At 64.3% G+C, this 18,280-nt stretch overlaps 2 protein-coding genes across 3 annotated transcripts; one reads left to right on the top strand and one right to left on the bottom strand.

The window, feature by feature from the left end:
- Positions 1-664: 664 nt before the first annotated feature.
- POLD2 (DNA polymerase delta 2, accessory subunit) lies at positions 665-8,492 on the top strand. The gene is made up of 11 exons (XM_065041165.1): positions 665-765; positions 1,262-1,510; positions 5,314-5,435; positions 6,359-6,482; positions 6,553-6,667; positions 6,758-6,956; positions 7,050-7,130; positions 7,549-7,706; positions 7,812-7,939; positions 8,026-8,127; positions 8,204-8,492. Exons 2-11 carry the CDS (start codon positions 1,291-1,293, stop codon positions 8,359-8,361), a joined length of 1,407 nt encoding a protein of 468 aa, XP_064897237.1. The 5' UTR covers positions 665-765; positions 1,262-1,290; the 3' UTR covers positions 8,362-8,492.
- AEBP1 (AE binding protein 1) lies at positions 8,442-18,072 on the bottom strand. 2 transcript variants are annotated; one of them, XM_065041160.1, is made up of 21 exons: positions 17,782-18,072; positions 17,219-17,683; positions 16,916-17,002; positions 16,431-16,502; positions 16,243-16,329; positions 15,285-15,383; positions 15,040-15,126; positions 14,208-14,288; positions 14,057-14,131; positions 13,864-13,973; positions 13,638-13,780; positions 13,467-13,551; positions 13,233-13,377; positions 13,052-13,140; positions 12,386-12,509; positions 12,118-12,314; positions 10,531-10,710; positions 10,115-10,457; positions 9,661-9,800; positions 9,475-9,574; positions 8,442-9,399 (listed from the first exon to the last, which is right to left on the bottom strand). In XM_065041160.1, exons 1-21 carry the CDS (start codon positions 18,011-18,013, stop codon positions 8,849-8,851), a joined length of 3,492 nt encoding a protein of 1,163 aa, XP_064897232.1. In that variant the 5' UTR covers positions 18,014-18,072; the 3' UTR covers positions 8,442-8,848. The 2 variants fall into 2 exon arrangements, with proteins under 2 accessions (XP_064897232.1, XP_064897233.1); XM_065041161.1 differs by having other exon boundaries at positions 16,916-16,987.
- Between the last annotated feature and the right edge of the window lie 208 nt (positions 18,073-18,280).

Here is an 18,280-nt window from a genome sequence, read left to right as displayed (position 1 = left end):
CAGCAGGATTCCCTGTGCTCTGATTGGCAGCGGCCAGCAGCAACACTGTGCTCATTGGCCCTGACCAGAAATTGATTCTCTGCACTATGATTGGCTGCCGCCAGAAAGACATCTTTGAGTTCTGATTGGTGGCAGCGCTCACGTGCCATTGGCCATTGCCATTGGCCAGGGCCAAACAAAAGAGATTCCCTGGGCTCTGATTGGCTGAGACAAAAAAAAAAAAAAAAAGGTATTCCCTGTACGCTGATTGGTTGGGACAAAAAAAACAAAGGCGGGGCATTCCCTGCATTCTGATTGGCTGATGCAAAAAGCAGAGAGGGACTCCTTGTGCTCTGATTGGCTGGGACCAAAATAAAAGGGATTTCCCTGTGTTCTGATTGGCCTGGGCCAAACAAAAGAGATTCCCCGGGCTCTGATTGGTTGGGGCCAAAAAAGGGGGTTCCCTGCGCTCTGATTGGCTGAGGCTGTCCTGGGGAGGGGGGTCCCCGTGTGTCAGGGTCGGTCCGGTGTCCCCAGGGTCAGTCCGGTGTCCCCGTTCCCCCCCAACCCGTTCCGGGGTCCCGGGGGTTTTCGCCCCGCCCCCGTTTCCACGGTAACGGCTTCGCGTCGCCGCCGCCAGCCGTTGCCATGGCGACGCGCCGCCTTGACGTCACTTCCGTTCCGCGGCCACGGGACTTCCGGGCTTTGCGGCGTTCGCGCCTTTTCCTTCTACCCACCCCCCTCCGCTAATGTCGGGTCCGCGGTGCCCCCCCGACCTCTGACCCCGTACGTGACCCGCGGCCGGGGGGGGCGGCAGAGAACGGGGGGTCCGGGGGCTGGTGCGTTTTGGGGGGTCTGAGGGGCCCGGGGGGGGCTGGTTCGGGGGGCCCTGGTGCCCCAGGGGGGTCTCGGCCCGGGTGTCCTGGGGGGGTTCCTGGTGCTATGAGGTGTTTTCGGGGTCCGAGCGCTCGGGGGGGTGCCGGGGGGAGTCCTGGGGGGCTGTGCCGGGGGCTCTGGGGGCCTGTTCAGGCCCTCGGTGCATTTGGGGGGTCCCGGGGCGGTCTGGTGCCCAGGCTGTGTTTGGGGGGGGCTTTGTGTTACGATTCCGGGGCGCAACCTGGGGGGTGTTCCTGTGGTTTTGGGGGCACTGCGATGACTTTGGGGGTGTCCTGGTGTGTGTTTTGGGGGCGAGGGCGGCAGTTTGGGGGGTCGGGGTGTCCCGGGTGTGCCGCGCTCAGCACCGCGCTCAGCACCATCCTTCATTCCTCCGTTTTCCCCCCAGCCCCGCTGGATCCTCCCGCCCCCCCCGCCATGTTCTGGGAGCAGGCGGCCCCCACGGCGCAGGCCCTGCTGGCCCCCCCGGCCGCCCCGCCCGGCACCTTCGCGCGGGTGCCGGTGTCGACGTACGACGACCGTTCGCAGCCCTTCAGCCTGGGCGAGCGCAGCTTCGCCCGCCAGTACGCGCACGTGTACGCCGCCCGGCTGATGGGGATGCGGCCCAGCCTGGAGCAGCGGGCGCGGGAGAAGTGGGGTGAGTGGGGGAGGCGGCGTTTTGGGTGGAAAAACCCCTCGAGATCATCCAGTCCACCCATAACCCACCCCGGCACTGCCCCGTGTCCTGAGAACCTCATGTCCGTCTGTCCAGCCCTCCAGGGATGGTGACTCCAGCACTGCCCTGGGCAGCCTGTTCCAATGCCCCACAGCCCTTTGGGGAAGAAATTGTTCCCACATCCAACCTCAACCTCCCCTGGCGCAACTTGAGGCCGTTTCCTCTGCTCCTGGCGCTTGTTCCTGGGGAGCAGAGCCCGACCCCCCTGGCTCCAAGCTCCTTTCAGGCAGTTCAGAGATCAGAAGGTCTCCCCTCAGCTCCTGTTCTCCAGCTGAACCCCCAGGTCCCTCAGCCGCTCCATCACACTTGTGCTCCAGCCCCTCACCAGCTCCGTTCCCTTCTCTCAACTCGCTCCAGCACCTCAAGGGCTTTCATGAGGTGATCCCGCCACCCCTGGGGCCGCCATTTTGTGTGCTGAGGTGATTTTGGTGCCGCCATTTTGAGCCCTGAGGTGATTTTGGTGCCGCCATTTTGAGCCCTGAGGTGATTTTGGTGCCGCCATTTTGAGCCCTGAGGTGATTTTGGTGCCACCATTTTGAGCCCTGAGGTGATTTTGGTGCCGCCATTTTGAGCCCTGAGCTGAGGGTCCCAGAACTGCCCCCAGGATTCGAGGTTTTTCCTCCCCAGGTCCCAGCACAGGGACGGTCGCTGCCCTGGGCCTGCTGGCCACACAGTGCTGGTACCAGCCAGGATGCTGGTGGCCTCTTGGCCACCTGGGCACACGCTGGCTCATGTTCAGCCGCTGTCGGTTTGGGAAACAACCTCCCTTTTTGGGGAAGGGGTCAGAGCTGCGCAGCCGACGCAGCGCCCGCAGGAAGCTCTTTGGTCATTTTTAGCAAGTCCCAGCTGTCACTTCCTAAGTTCACACACAAGGGGCCAAGCAACCCAGGGCTGATTTTGTGGGGTGTTTTCTCTGCCAGCACTTCTAAAATCACCTTTAAACATCAACTTTTTATTTGGCTCCCCACGGTGGGTCAAAGCTCCACATTCTTGGGCCGGGGGCGCGTTGGCGCTGGGGGCTGCGATCCCGGCACTAAAGAGTTTCCCGCAGCACGGCGGTGCTGACGAGGCGCAGCGGCTCTGCCCGGCGCCGGCACGTGGCTGCCCTGGCGCGGCAAAAGCCAAATTTCCCCCTCTCAGCCGGCCAAGCTTTCGCCTTTGCCCATCTATGGAGCTTTTTGGGCTGGACCCGTGTTTTCCTTTCTCTCCCGACCCCGTGGGCTGTGTGGAGCCGGGGGGAAGCAAAGCCCACGCTGGGTTTTATTTGGCCGTGAGCCTCAGTCTTGCCGAGGGCAGCGGGAACCGGCGGTTTTACAAAGCTCCACATCCCTGAGTCACAGGATGGGACGAGATTTCTGGGGTTTGTCTCCCAGCGAGAAACATCCACAGGCAAAACTCTGGAGAGAGCAGCCGCCCTCCCCCTGAACGCAGACGGCTGGGGGGTTAAAGCCAAGAATAAGAGACTAAAACCGGGTTGTTTTTTCGGAATGTTTGCATTCCTGGGCTGGAGAAGCTCGTGTTTGCCGCTCCGGGGTGTGTGACGGCAGCGGGCGCGTCCGCTCGCGTTCCACCGGCGTGTGAGGAGCAAAAGGGGGAGTTTTGAGGGGGGTAAACCAGAAAAATGTCCCCCCCGGGGCAGGAGGGACGAGCTGGCGGAGGAGCCGGCACGGTGGGGAAGTTCTGGGAGAGGAGCCCGGCAGCTGATTTAAACCGAGGGGGAAACACAATTCCTGCGGACACGTAGAGGAAGGGATGAGGCGTCTCGTGCTCAGGGAGCTGCGTTTTATCGCTGTCTGCAGACGCTCCGCGGCCAAAAAGCGATGAAGCGCGGGGGCTGCGATGCCGTTCACACCTCCTGGGGGTCTTGTGGGTTCCCTCGGCCTGGATCTCCCTGTGGATCCCTGCTCTGTGCCTTTTGGGGATCTCCCACCCCAAAGCGGGCCCTGCAGACAGGGGTTGCGCTCCTGGAGATCCGTTGGGTCCCTGCTCACGCCTGTGCCGGGATCGTCCCAAATGCCCGGCTGGCGATGGGGATCCTGGGTTCCAGGAGGGATCCTGGGTTCCAGGAGGGATCCTGAGCTCCAGGAGGGATTCTGGGTTCCAGGAGGGATCCTGAGCTCCAGGAGGGATCCTGCATTGCAGAGGGGGATCCTGAGCTCCAGGAGGGATCCTGAGCTCCAGGAGGGATCCTGGGTTCCAGGAGGGATCCTGAGCTCCAGGAGGGATCCTGCATTGCAGAGGGGGATCCTGAGCTCCAGGAGGGATCCTGAGCTCCAGGAGGGATCCTGAGCTCCAGGAGGGATCCTGAGCTCCAAGAGGGATCCTGGGTTCCAGGAGGGATCCTGGGTTCCAGGAGGGATCCTGAGCTCCAGGAGGGATCCTGGGTTCCAGGAGGGATCCTGAGCTCCAGGAGGGATCCTGGGTTCCAGGAGGGATCCTGCATTGCAGAGGGGGATCCTGAGCTCCAGGTTCTGCGAGGGATCCTGGGTTCCAGGGGCGATCCTGGGGGAGGATCTGCCCCTGGCCCTGCTCAGACCTGGGGGTGGCGATGATCTCTCTTGCCCGTCACATCCGAGCGGGATGTTGGGGTCCCCAGTTTCCTGGGGAGCAGGAGCAGCAGCCCCAGGGGTTGATCCCAGACCCTGCACCCCATTCCTGGGCAGAGCGGGACCCCTGGGGCTGGTGGGAGCCCTGACCCCACCCCGGGGGTGGCTGTGACCTGTGGGTCCCCCAGACCCCGGCGTGACCCAGGTCCCCCCGCCGTGGAGGAAATGCCGCAGCGGCGCTGGCTCCATCTGCACAACACATGTGGGTTCGGCTCCGCGACGGCTCCTCCGCCTCTGGCCGCCCTGGACCTTCAGGGCCTTCCAGCCGTCCCGGCCAGCCTTGGAATCAGAATCACAGAGTCACAGGACGGTTTGGGTTGAAGGGACCTCCCCAACCCCCCCAGTGCCCCCCCTGCCATGAGCAGGGACATCTTCACCAGCTCAGGTTGCTCAGAGCCCCGTCCAGCCTGGCCTGGGATGTCTCCAGGGATGGTTCATCTACCACCTCTCTGGGTACCTGGGCCAGGCTCTCACCACCCTCAGGGGCAGCAATTTATGGAGTTTCTCTTGATGCAGCCTAAGATGCCATTGGCCTTGGGGGCTGCAAGTACACGTGGCCAGGTTGTGTCCAGTCTGTCCCCACCAGCGTCCCCAAGTCCATTTCTGCAGGGCAGCTCCATCCCCACCCTGTACTGATACCGGGGTTTGCCCTGAACCAGGTTCCAGCCCTTGTACTTAGAATCACAGAATCATTTTGGGTGGAAGAGCCCCTCAAGATCACCGAGTCCACCCATAACCCACCCCTGGCACTGCCCCATGTCCTGAGAACCTCATGTCCGTCTGTCCAGCCCTCCAGGGATGGTGACTCCAGCACTGCCCTGGGCAGCCTGTTCCAATGCCCCACAGCCCTTTGGGGAAGAAATTGTTCCCACATCCAACCTCAACCTCCCCTGGCGCAACTTGAGGCCGTTTCCTCTGCTCCTGGCGCTTGTTCCTGGGGAGCAGAGCCCGACCCCCCTGGCTCCAAGCTCCTTTCAGGCAGTTGTAGAACCTTGTTCTAGATAGAATGTCATTGATTAAGATATCAGTTAGTACCGGTAGATGTTAACTAGCAGAAGCCTGGTGCCTCGCCTGCCCTCGCAGGCGTCCCCGAGGCGCTGAGCCCCGTTTGTCCCGCAGGGCAGGACGTGCAGGTGCGGAAGCTCTGCGAGCTGCAGGCGGGCGAGAAGTGCTGCGTGGTGGGGACGCTCTTCAAGGCGATGCAGCTCCAGCCATCCATCCTGCAGGAGATCAGCGAGGAGGTAACGCCGGGGACGGTCCCCTTCCCCATTTCCTCTGCTCCTGGCGCTTGTTCCTGGGGAGCAGAGCCCGACCCCCCTGGCTCCAAGCTCCTTTCAGGCAGTTCAGAGATCAGAAGGTCTCCCCTCAGCTCCTGCTCTCCAGGCTGACCAGTTTAATCCCAGTGGGGCTGGCAGAGCAAAGCTCCTTTCCTGCTGCAGGGGAGAGGATGAGGGGGTGTCTGGGGCAGCTCTGCTGTCCCCGTGCTGTCCCAGTGCCCATCCGCTCCCCGCCAGCTCCTGGGGAGCACGTTGAGGAGTTTGGAGCCGGCTTGTCACGGCACAAGGGTTCAAAGTCAGTGGAGCGCTGGTCTGGCCAGTGATTGCAAACACATGTCCCGAAGCAAAGCCAGAGCCTGGCTGAGCCGCTTCCCCCTCGGCCGGGGAACTGTGCTGGTGTTCGCTTTGCCAGGACGCTGCGGGGAAGCGTTAAGTGAAACCAGCTCGGCTGGATGGTGAGCATCTGGTGAGAGCTGCTGGGGCCTCCAGAGTGTCCTCTTCACAGCAGCAGCGCAGAATCACAGAATTGTTTTGGTTGGAAAAGCCCCTTGAGCTCATGGAGTCCACCCATAACCCACCCCTGGCACTGCCCCGTGTCCTGAGAACCTCATGTCCGTCTGTCCAGCCCTCCAGGGATGGTGACTCCAGCACTGCCCTGGGCAGCCTGTTCCAATGCCCCACAGCCCTTTGGGGAAGAAACTGTTCCCACATCCAACCTCAACCTCCCCTGGCGCAACTTGAGGCCGTTTCCTCTGCTCCTGGCGCTTGTTCCTGGGGAGCAGAGCCCCACACTCTCACCAGGAGATGACGGGTGGGGGGATTGTCCAGGGGAAAAGGGACCTTGGGGCAGCTCTGTGCCTGTCACATCCCACCCTGTCTCCCCCCAGCACAACCTGGAGCCTCAGCCCCCCCTGCCCAAGTACATCCACCCCTCGGATGAGCTGATCCTGGAGGACGAGCTGCAGCGGATCAAGCTGGAAGGAGCCATCGAGGTGCAGCAGCTGGTGACAGGTAGGGGACAATGGTGGGAACCACGCAGCGGGCGCTGGCCGGGGATGTCACCGCGCGCTCTGTGCCATAGGGACCATCCTTGCCGTGTACGGCTGCGAGCAGGACGATGGCAAGTTCCTGGTGGAGGATCACTGCTTCGCCAACCTGCCGCCATCACTGCCCTGGAAAGGCCCCAGCGCGGACCGGTGAGTCTTGTCACCGTGTCCCCAAGCCCTGGGGACCGTGTGTCCCTTGTCCCAAGGGGAATCACAGCGGGGACTCATCTCTCTGTGCAGGTTCGTGCTGCTGGTGTCGGGGCTGGGGTTGGGCAGCGGCAGCGGCGAGTCCCTGCTGGGCACCCAGCTGCTGGTGGACGTGGTGACGGGGCAGCTGGGCGCCGAGGGCGGGCAGAGCTGCGCCGCCAACATCTCCCGCGTCCTCCTGGCCGGGAACCTGCTGAGCCAGAACACCCAGAGCCGGGACACCATCAACAAGGTACTGGGGGTCGGGGACTGTGGCCACGGCTGGGCTTGCTGGGGTTTGGAGGGGACACGGGGACATTCCCTCAGCGTCTCCCCACCTACCCAGGCCAAGTACTTGACCAAGAAGACGCAGGCGGCGAGCGTGGAGGCCGTGAAGATGCTGGATGAGATCCTGCTGCAGCTTTGCGTGAGTGTTCAGAGCGGGACGGGCTTGGCCAGGCAGCTGGGGACCTTCTGGGAGAGAAACTGGCTCCCACGCTGGGGAGGCAACACCGACAGCACCTGGCGAGCTTTAGATTAGAAATTGGGAACAATTTCTTCCCCAAAGGGCTGTGGGGCATTGGAACAGGCTGCCCAGGGCAGTGCTGGAGTCACCAGCCCTGGAGGGTTGGACAGACGGACATGAGGTTCTCAGGACACGGGGCAGTGCTGGGGTGGGTTATGGGTGGATTTGATGAGCTCGAGGGGCTTTTCCAACCAAAACGACTCTGTGCGGTGACGCCAAGCGCGGCAGAGCCGGCAGTGAGCTCCAGCCAGGGCTTTGCTCCGTGCCCCATGTAAGGCCGGGCGGTTCGGCCGCCCCGGTGACCCCACGCTGCCCACAGACCTCTGTGCCCGTGGACGTGATGCCCGGCGAGTTCGACCCCACCAACTACACGCTGCCGCAGCAGCCGCTGCACCGCTGCATGCTGCCCCTGGCCAGCGCCTACGCCACGCTGCACCTCGTCACCAACCCCTACCAGGCCGACATCGACGGTGTCAGGTAACAAAACCTCACGTATCACTGGCTCGGTGACAACTGCCGCCAGCGCGGGGTCGTGGGGCAATACAGGCGTCTGAATCTCTCCTTTCTTCCTCAAAAATGTAGGTTTTTGGGGACATCGGGGCAAAATATCAGCGATATATTCAAATACAGCAGCATGGACGACTACCTGGAGATCCTGGAGTGGACGCTGCGGGCGGGACACATCAGCCCCACGGCCCCCGACACCCTGGGTAAGGCGGGGGCTGCCGAGGCGGGGGTGTTTGCCCCAAAAAGGGGTGCAGGTGCCAGTTTCCCTTCTCATTTCTGTCCCTCCCAGGCTGTTACCCCTTTTACAAATCGGACCCTTTCATCCTCACCACCTGCCCTCACGTCTACTTCTGCGGAAACGCTCCCCGTTTCCAGTCCAAGCTGCTCCAAGGTGGGTCCCGCAGCCCGTGTCGCCCCCCAATCCTCACTGGGGTGTCACTGGGGGGCTCACCCTCCTGTCCTTGCAGGGGACGAGGGGCAGCGGGTGCTGCTGGTGACGGTGCCGGCGTTCAGCGCCACGCAGACCGCCTGCCTGGTCAACCTGCGCGACCTCAGCTGCCAACCCATCAGCTTCTCTGGCTTCGGGGCCGAGGACGATGACGGGGACATGGAGGTTGGGCACTGAGCAGGACTCTATAAACCTTTGTGTCACCCCCGGGGGGGCTGGCACGGACCTGCCGGGGCACGGCAGAGATGAGATGCTCGTACCAATATAACTTGATTTATTTGTGTAATAAAAAAACTGTGTGGAGGGGAGAGGGGCTGCGCCTCCCTCCATACGGGCCCTGCCCTGGAGAGCGGGGCCACCCCCGTGGGGACGGGGACAGGGCTGGGTCCTGCGTCCCCCTGTCCCTTGCCAGGCTCCCCCTCCCGTGGGACGGGGCAGCGCGTCCTCTCAGGGGGACCCTCGGCAGCCGCCAGCCCGTGGGGTGTCGGCGTGGGGGGCCCTGCAGTGCTGGGTGCAGCGTGGGTGGGGGGCTGGACCCCCCCCAGCTCAGAGCGGGGCTCCGCGAGCCTTTGGAAGCAGATGCCGGAGCCTGCAGCGGGCGAAACAAAACCATCCGCGAGCGTGCGGCTGCGGCTGGCGGCAGGAGCGAGGGGGCGAGCGTCCCCTAGTCCCCAAAGTTCACGGTGTAGGTCTCGGCTGTGGTGAGCGGCTGTGCCGTCCCCGTCCCCAGCTCCCAGGCCTCTGTCTCCGTCACCAGCTCGGTCACCACCTCCGTTTCGGTTTCCATCTCCCAGGTGCCAGCGGTGGGCGGCTCTTGGCTCCACGGCGCGTAGGTGGTGCTGCTGAAGGCCAAGGGCAGGGCCGTGGTGGGCGGCGGGGCCGTGGGGCCGCTGGCAGCCGTGGTGCCGTTGAGCCGCCGCAGCCGCATCTGCTGCCGCAGCCGCATGCGCTGCCGCAGCCGCATCCGCAGCCGCATCCGCTCGCGCGGCGTCATGGGGCGGCCGGGGACGATGCGGCGGATGGGCCGGTTGCCGTTCATGGCCATGATCTCCCGGATGCGCTTCCAGTTGGAGCGGGAGAGGACGAAGTTGCACTGGGTGGCCCCGATGTCGTAGAACACGCTGCAGGTCTTGACGCTGGGGTTGTAGCCCTCGGCCCGCGCCGTCACCCGGTACTCGCCGGGGTTCAGGATGCGCCAGTAGTCCCCACCGCTGGCTGCGGGCGGGAAGGGGTGAAGGAGGCGGCACATGCTGCCCGTGCCGCGCTGCCCGTGCCCTGCCTGCCCCCTACCTGTCTGCACGTTGTGGTTGATGCCCCCCACCACGATGGTGGCGTTGGCGATGGGTTCTCCCTGCTGGTCCGTCACCAAGCCCTTGATTCCACGATGGACCTGCCGGAGGAGAAGGGGACAAAAAGGGTCACAAGCGGCTGCCTGCGCCCTGCCCAAACCCTGCCTGCACCCTGTCCGCACCCAACCTGCTCCATGAAGGTGAGCAGCGACTCCTTGTTGTTCTCCCACTCCTGCTGCAGTTCGCTCTCGTGGGGGAACTTGTCGCAGCCCAGGAACACGGAGAGCTCCAGGCAGTTGGTGTGCAGGTAGCTGAAGTCATTCAGACCTGCGGGACAGACGGCCAAAGCGCCCACCCAGCTGCTCGCTCGCACCTTTGGGTGCTGGAGGGAGCGTGGGCTGGACAGACTGACACTGTATGGTGTTCAGACACACAGCACAAACAATCAAAGCGCCCACCCAGCTGCTCGCTCGCACCTTTGGGTGCTGGAGGGAGCGTGGGCTGGACAGACTGACACTATGGTGTTCAGACACACAGCACAAACAATCAAAGCGCCCACCCAGCTGCTCGCTCGCACCTTTGGGTGCTGGAAGGAGCAGAGGATGGACAGACTGACGCTGCACGGTGCCGCACCCACTTACTGCCAGCCCGCGGGTGCCACTTGGCCCCCTGCACGATGCCCATGGCGTTGGTGACGTCCTGCGTGTGGCAGCCCCCGCGGAAGGTCTCGGTCATGGTGAGGTGGGCCGAGGCGTAGGAGATGGCGAGCCAGCGGAAGATGGCGTGGTCGGGCGTCTCCTGCACCTCGGGGTTGTCGTCCTCGTAGTCGTCGTGCGGTGCCACGCGCGGGGCGGCCGTGGCGCTGGGCGGCCGTGCCGTGTCGAAGGGGAAGGACACCAGCTTCTCCCCGCCCTGCAGGTTGGCTCCCAGCACGAACGGGTTCTTCTCCATCCACGCCAGGATGGCCCGCGTCTCCACCGCCACCTGCACGGTGCCACAGCGGTGTGAGCCACCAACAGCCCCACGGCCACCCCCTGCGCCACGTCCCACGCCTCACCGCAGCGTCCTCGGCCAGGTAGTGCTCGGGGATGGGGATGTGGTGGTTGGGGAACTTGTGGGGCACCAGGCGCCGCTCCTCGGCCGCCCACAGCGCTGAGGCCAGGTCAGGGAAGTTCTCGAAGAGGTCGTAGCCCTCCTCCGTCCAGTGGCCCAGCGCCCAGTTGCCCAGCTCAGAGCCCTGCGGAAGCCCGGGGCAGCGGTGAGATGGGGGGCATCCCACCCCCCTGCTCCACCACCCCATCCCACCACCCTGTCACCTCATTCCTCCTCTGTTGCCCCGTCCCACTGCCCCAATGTCCCATCCCACCATCCCATCTCACAATCCCACCACCCCATCCCACTGTCCCAATATCCCATCCCACAGGCCCACCATTCCACCCCATCCCACCACCACATTCCACCATTCCATCCCACCATTCCATCCCACTGCCCAGCCACCCCATCCCATCCTACCACCCCATCCCACTGTTCCACCACCGCATCCCACCATCCCATCCCATCCCATTCCAACATCACATCCCACTGTCTCACTGTCCCACCATCCCAGCCCACCCCATCCCATCCCACCATCCTATCTCTCCATCCCACCATCCCATCCCGCTATTCCAGCATCCCATCATCCCACCATCCCATCCCACCCCACCATCACACCATCCCATCATCCCACCCCACCATCCCATCCTGCTGTCCCACCATCCCATCCCATCCCATCCCATCCCATCCCATCCCATCCCATCCACTATCCAATCATCCCATCCTGCTGTCCCACCATCCCACCCCATCCCATCCCATCCCATCCCATCCCACCATCCTATCTCTCCATCCCACCATCCCATCCCGCTATCCATCATTCCATCATCCCACCATTCCATCATCCCACCGTCCCATCCCATCCCATCATCCCACCATCCCATCATCCCATCCCACCATCCCATCCTGCTGTCCCACCATCCCATCCCATTCCATCCACTATCCAATCATCCCATCCTGCTGTCCCACCATTCCAGCCCACCCCATCCCATCCCACCATCCTATCTCTCCATCCCACCATCCCATCCCGCTATTCCACCATCCCATCATCCCACCATCCCATCATCCCACCATCCCATCCCACCATCCCATCCCATCCCACCATCACACCATCCCATCATCCCATCCCACCATCCCATCCTGCGGTCCCACCATCCCGTCCCATTCCATTCCATCCACTATCCAATCATCCCATCCCATCCCATCCACTATCCAATCATCCCATCCTGCTGTCCCACCATCCCATCCCATTCCATCCACTATCCAATCATCCCATCCTGCTGTCCCACCATCCCATCCCATCCCATCCCATCCCATCCCATCCCATCCCATCCCATCCCATCCCATCCCATCCCACCATCCCATCCCATCCCATCCCATCCCATCCCATCCCATCCCATCCCACCATCCCATCCCATCCCATCCCATCCCATCCCATCCCATCCCATCCCATCCCATCCCATCCCATCCCACCATCCCATCCCATCCCATCCCATCCCATCCCATCCTGCTGCCCCACCACCCCATCCCATGATCCCACCCTCCCCGCCCGCACCGCTTCTCTCGCCAGCTCGTATCCGTCGGGGTTGAGGGCCGGGACGAGGTGGATGCGGGTGTCGGTGACCAGGTTGCGCACGCGGGGGTTGCCGTCCCGGTACTCCCGGCACAGGAACTGCATGAGCAGCAGCAGCAGCTCCCGGCCCAGCGCCTCGTTGCCGTGCAGCCCGGCCGTGTACCGGAACTCAGGCTCTCCTGCGGGTGGGGGGTCAGGGTGCTGCCCGCACCCCCGCCTGCGCGGGGTCCCCCCGGTGTCCCCGACTCACCCGTCTCGTGCTCGCCAGGGTTGTCGGAGATCTCCATGGCGTAGAGCTTCAGCCCCCGCGAGCTCTTGCCGATGTTGTAGATGCGGGTGATGGTGGGACACTCCTCGTTCACCACCTTCATCAGCTGCGGGGACACGGTGCGGGTGGGGGCTGAGCCCATCCCCACACATGATCCCACCCCACAGAGGATCCCACCCTATGGAGGATTCCACCCTATGGAAGATTCCACCCTGTGGAGCATCCCACCCCATGGAGCATCCCACCCCATGGAGAAGCCCACCCCATGGAGGAGCCCACTCCATGAAGGGTCCCACCCCACGCAGGATCCCACCCCACAGCAGATCCCACCCCACAGAGGGTCCCACCCCAAGGAGGATTCCACCCAACAGAGGATTCCACCCCATGGAGGATGCCACCCCATTGGGGGTCCCGTCCTGTGGAGGGTCCCACCCTGTGGTGGATCCCACACTGTGAAGGATCCCACTCCACAGAGGGTCCCACCCTATGCCAGATCCCACCCCAGAGAGGGTCCCACCCCATGGAGGATTCCACCCCACAGACAATTCCACCCTACAGAAGATTCCACCCCGTGGAGGATCCCACCCCACTGTGGATTGCACCCCACACAGGATCCCACCCCCAGCAGATCCCAGTGACAGTGCTCACCTGCCTCATGTCCTTGTAGGAGTGGTGCCGAAAGTCCAGGTTGTCGCTGGACGTCACCTCGTTCTGCTGGGTGTAGTAGCTGCTGATGGCTGCAGAGGGGACAAGGGACACCACGGTGGGGGCTGCAGAGATGGCACCACCCGCTGTGACCCCCCAGCCGCTGTTTGGGGGTGTCCCTTACCCGAGAGGGGACAGCCCAGCACCTCGAGGCGCAGGCAGAGGCTCCCGTTCCATGTCCGGGGGTAGACACGGATGTACCGGGCGACCACGGGCTCGGGGAACTCGCTCAGCACCGGCGTGTCCTTGTCCACATTGCCGTAAAACGTCTGCCGAGGGGGACAAGATGTAGCCGATGGGGGGTGACAAGGTCCCCATTGTCCCCGTGTTCCCCCCAGCCCGTTTCGGGGTCCCGCACCATCTCCTCGTAGCCGTTGCTGTACATCACCCAGTTCTGGCTGTCGTTGCTGAAGCCCACGTAGAAGCTGGTGACAAAGTCCTCACTGCAGGAGGAAAGGGGACAGGTTGGGACGGGGTGGTCCCCCTAGCCTGTGTCCCCAAATCCGTCCCCTCCCGCTCATCCCCATACTGGATCTGGGAGTCGCGTCCTTGAGTGATGACGCCCGTGAACTTGGTGGCCCGGCGGGTGTCGACCTCCAGCCAGTGCGCCCGGCTGCTGTCGTCCTCGGCGCACCAAGCCCCGTCGAAGAAATCGTCCTCGTTGGCTCCCGCCTGGGGTGGGGACAGGGATGGGGACATTGTGGGGGGGGTCTGGTGGCACTGAGGAGGGTGAGGGGGGTGGGGGTGACCGTCACCTGCATGTTGAGGCGGCCGCGCTGGGCGTGCAGCCCGTGGCGCAGCATGGAGGAGGCCAGGAGCTGGTCGTCCTCGATGCGGTGGGACTCCAGGCCGATGGGGGGACATCCTGGGGACAGTGTGGGGGCAGGGGGGTTATGAGCATCCACCCCAGCAGGGTGCCCACTGTCACCTGGGAATGGGGACACTGACTTGTCTTCTCCTCCGGGGGGGCCCATTCGTCCTCGTCCGGGTCCCACTTCTTCCCGCCCGGTTTTTTGGGTTTTCCTGGAAAAGGGACACGTGAGGGGGAGACAGAGCTTGGGGGGGACAGGGCGTGGGGACAGCGGGGGGTGGCACCCACCTTTGCGGTCCCGTCCCTTCTCCTCTGCCCAAGGATCCTCCTCCTCCTCCTCCTTGCTGCCACCGCCCTTCTTGGGCTTCCCTGGGGGGGACAGTGGTTGGTGGGGACATGTCACCCACCCAGGGACATGACACCCACCCCATGATGTGTCACCCAACCGGGGATGTGCCAGCGACCCTGGGGACATGACACCCACCCTGGGAACATGCCACCCACCACAGGGATGTGCCACCAACACTGGAGATGTGCTACCTGGGGATGTGCCACTCACCCCAGGGACATGTCACCCACTCCAGGGACATGTCAATGTCACCCACCCCAGGGACACGCCACCCACCCAGGGATGTGCCACTCATCCCAGGGACATGTCACCCACTCCAGGGACATGTCACCTACCCCAGGGACAGGCCACCCATCTGGGGATGTGCCACTGACCCTGGGGACATGCCACCCACCCTGCTGATGTGCCACCTAGCCAAGGGACATGCCACCCACGTTGGGGATGTAACACTGACCTTGGGGATGTGCCACCTGCCCTGGGGACCTGCCACCATCCCAGGGATGTGCCACCCCCCACAGGGAAGTGCCACCAACCCTGGGAATGTGACACTGACCCTGGGGATGTGCCACATGCTCTGGGGACATGCCACCCACCCTGGTGATGTGCCACTCACCTTGGACACGTGCCACTGACCCTGGGGATGTGCCACCCGGGGATGTGCCACTCATCCCAGGGATGTGTCACCCACCCCAGGGACATGCCACCCACCACAGGGATGTGCCACCTGTCCTGGGGACATGCCACCTGCCCTGGGCACATGCCCCATCTCACCAGGTTTGAGTTTCTCCTCGTCTGTCTCCATCTCCTCCTTCTCTGGGTGTTTCCTGGGCTTTGGGGGGGGTGGCAGCCCATACACCACTGTGGGGACAAAGTGGGGGCTGGGACACCCGTCTGGGGACAAGGGAGGGTGGGTGGCACCGTTCGGAGCCCAGCTGGGCACAGGGAGGGGATCCCAGGTAGAGCCCCCCAGGGATGGGGGTCCTGGGCTGCCCCAGCCCCCCTGGCTCGTCACTCACGGTCATCGTAGTCGGGTGGCTCGAAGGTGTCCTCGTAGTCCCCTTCGGTCACCGGGATGGGCAGGGGGGGTGGCTGTGGGGGTGGCACCTCTGGCTTCGCTGGGGAGGGAGAAAGGGACAGAATGGGGATGGGGGGGATGGGGGTGTCCCCGTGACTCAGTGTCCCTATTGGGGTCCCCTGAGCCCCTATGGGGTCCTCATGTTCCTGCAGAGTCCCCTGTGTCCCCACAGGTTCAGCATGTGCCTGTGGTGTCCCCATGTCCCTGTGGAGTCCCTATGGGGTCCCCCGTGCTTCTGTGGGATCCCAGTGTCCCTATTCGGGTCCCCTGTGTCCCTGCAGGGTCCCCTATGTTCCCATGAGGTCAGCATGTCCCTGTGGGGTCCCCCATGTCCCCACAGGACCCCTCTATGTCCCCATGGGATCCCTGTGTCCCCAAGAGACCCCTGTGCCCCTATGGGGTCCCCCATGTCTCCACAGGACCCCTCTATGTCCTCACGGGATTCCTGTGTCCCCAAGAGACCCCTGTGTCCCTATGGGGTCCCCATATCCCTGGGGGGTCCCTCGTGCTTCTGTGGGATCCCAGTGTCCCTATGGGGTCCCCATTTCCCTTTAGGGTCCCCAGTGTCCCCATGGGGACAGCATGTCCCTGTCATATCCCCATGTCCCTGTGGAGTCCCAGTGTCCCTATTGGGGTCCCCTGTGTCCCCATGGGGTCAGCATGTCCCTGTGGGGTCCCCCATGTCCCCACAGGACCCCTCTATGTCCCCATAGGATCCTCATGTCCCCAAGAGATCCCCACACCCCTGTGGGGTCCCCCGCAGTCCTTGTGCTGTCCCCATGTCTCTGCGCTGTCCCCATGCCCAGCCCAGCTCCAGGTGCCCCGAAATGACGCTCCCCTGGGTCCCCAAGGGGACTATCCCCCCTCCTTGTCCCTTGTCCCCTTGTCACCGCACTGACGTGTCTCCTGGGGCTGGGGCCAGACTCTCTCGGGCTTTTTCCTGCTGGGGGGTTTGCGGGGCTTCTGCTGCCGCCGGATGTACTCGACTGGGGACAGAGAGGGGGGGACAGTGACCTTGGGGACACGAGGTGGAGGGGAAGGGCGGGACACCCCCTCTGTCCCCAGCTGTCCCCCCCCAGCACCGTACAGTCGTCGTAGTCCTCCCGCTCCAGCTGCTCGTTGTAGTCCAGGGTCGGTGGCTCCGGCTCCTCGGGGACGTCTGTGGGGAGGGGACACGTGGGGCAGGGACACAGGGGGTGGCACTGGGGTGCAGGGAGGTGGCACTTGGGAATATGGAGGTGGCCTCAAGGTGCCAGAAGGTGACACTGCGACTCAGGGAGGTGACCCCAAGGTGCAGGGAGGTGGCACCGGGACTCAGGGAGGCGGCCCTGGGGCACAGGGAGGTGACACTGAGGTGCAGGGGGTGGCACTTGGGGATAGAGAGGTGGCCCCAAGATGCCAGGAGGTGACACTGGGACTCACGGAGGTGGCATTTGGGAGGAGGAAGGTGACATCGGGGTGCAGGGAGGTGACATTGGGGAACAGGGAGCTGGCTCCGGGGCACAAGGAGGTGTTGGGGACAGGGAGGTGGCCGCGGTGACAGGGAGGTGTCCGTGGGGACAGGACACTCACCAGGCTCTGGCTCGGGGCTCCAATCCTCCCGTCCTGGCTCCCAGGGCTCCTTTGGTGGCTCCTCTGGCTCCCCTGGGGACAGTGACACTGAGGGGCTGGCAGTGCCCCCTGACCCCCAGCCAAAAGAACCCCCCCTCAGGGAGGAAGGCTGGGGGGACAAGGGAGGTGACCCCAGCGGGGACCCACAGGGGGGTCAAAGCCCAGCCAGCCATGGGGTGCCACCGGGGACAGGAGGTGACACCGTGATGTGACAATTCCCCCCCTAAACCCAGCTGGTGGTGACATACATCCCCCAAAACTCACCTCGGCCACCTCCATCCTCCTCCTCCTCGTATGGTGGAGGCAGCTCCGGGAACTGGGGTGTCCCCACGTCGTCCTCACCCCGCGGGGGCTGTGGGGGGACGGGGGGCTCCGGGGGGACGGTCGGTGGCTCCGGTGGCTTCTTACCAGACGGCTTTTTGGTGGCCTTGGGGGGCTTCTCCTTGGGCTTTTTGGAGCCTTTCGAAGGTTTTTCGGCGCCTTTTGGAGCTTTTTCGGAGCCTTTCGGGCTTTTTTCGGAGCCTTTCGGCGGCTTTTCCTTGGGTTTCTTGGGGGGCTTGTCCTTGCCCCTGCCCCTGTCCCTGTCCCTGTCCCTGTCCCTGTCCCTGTCCCTGTCCTTGTCCTTTTTAGCGCCTCGGGGTCTCTCTTTTGGCTTTTTGGTGGGTTTGGGACCTTTTTCCTTCTTCCCTTTCTTGGGTTTTTCGGGCTCCAGCAGCCGCTCCGGGGAGCCTGGGGGGGTAAGGGGGGATCAGCTGCCCCGCCGGCTTTGGGGGGGTCCCCACCTCCCTCTGCCCCCCCCCCGGCCAGCCCCGGTGCCGCCCGCTCACCGGTGCCGGTGCCGGTTCCCAGCTCCGTGATGAAGCCCAAGTCGGTGCCATCCCCGTCGCTGTCCCCGTCGCCGTCCCCCCCCTCCCGGGGCCCGAGGAACCCGCGCAGAAACTCTTCGATCTCGGCGTCGGTGAGCGCGGGGGGGGCGGCGGCGGCCCCGGGCTCGGCCCCGGGCGGCAGCAGCGGCAACAGCGCGGCCGCCAGCAGGAGGCAGGAGCGGGGCGGCCCCATCGCACCGGCCCCGGGCCCGGAACCGACAGCCCGGCCGGGATGGGATGGGGGGGCGGGATGGGCCGGGGGGGGAGGGATGGGCTGGGGGCGGGGGCAGGAGGTGGGGGCGGCACCGAGAGGCCGGGGGGACACGGGACCGGGAACGCACCGGGAACGCCCACGGCACCGGGGCTGCGCAGAGCGGGAGCGGGACCGGCACTGCACGGGAATGGGGCTGCGCGGACCGGGGCAGCACCGGGACCGGCACTGCACGGGAATGGGGCTGCG

Source organism: Columba livia, chromosome 25 (genome assembly GCF_036013475.1).
Source record: "Columba livia isolate bColLiv1 breed racing homer chromosome 25, bColLiv1.pat.W.v2, whole genome shotgun sequence".
Lineage (NCBI taxonomy): Eukaryota > Metazoa > Chordata > Aves > Columbiformes > Columbidae > Columba > Columba livia.
Note: the sequence above shows the minus strand (reverse complement) of the source record. Positions and strands in the feature narration are given on the sequence as shown.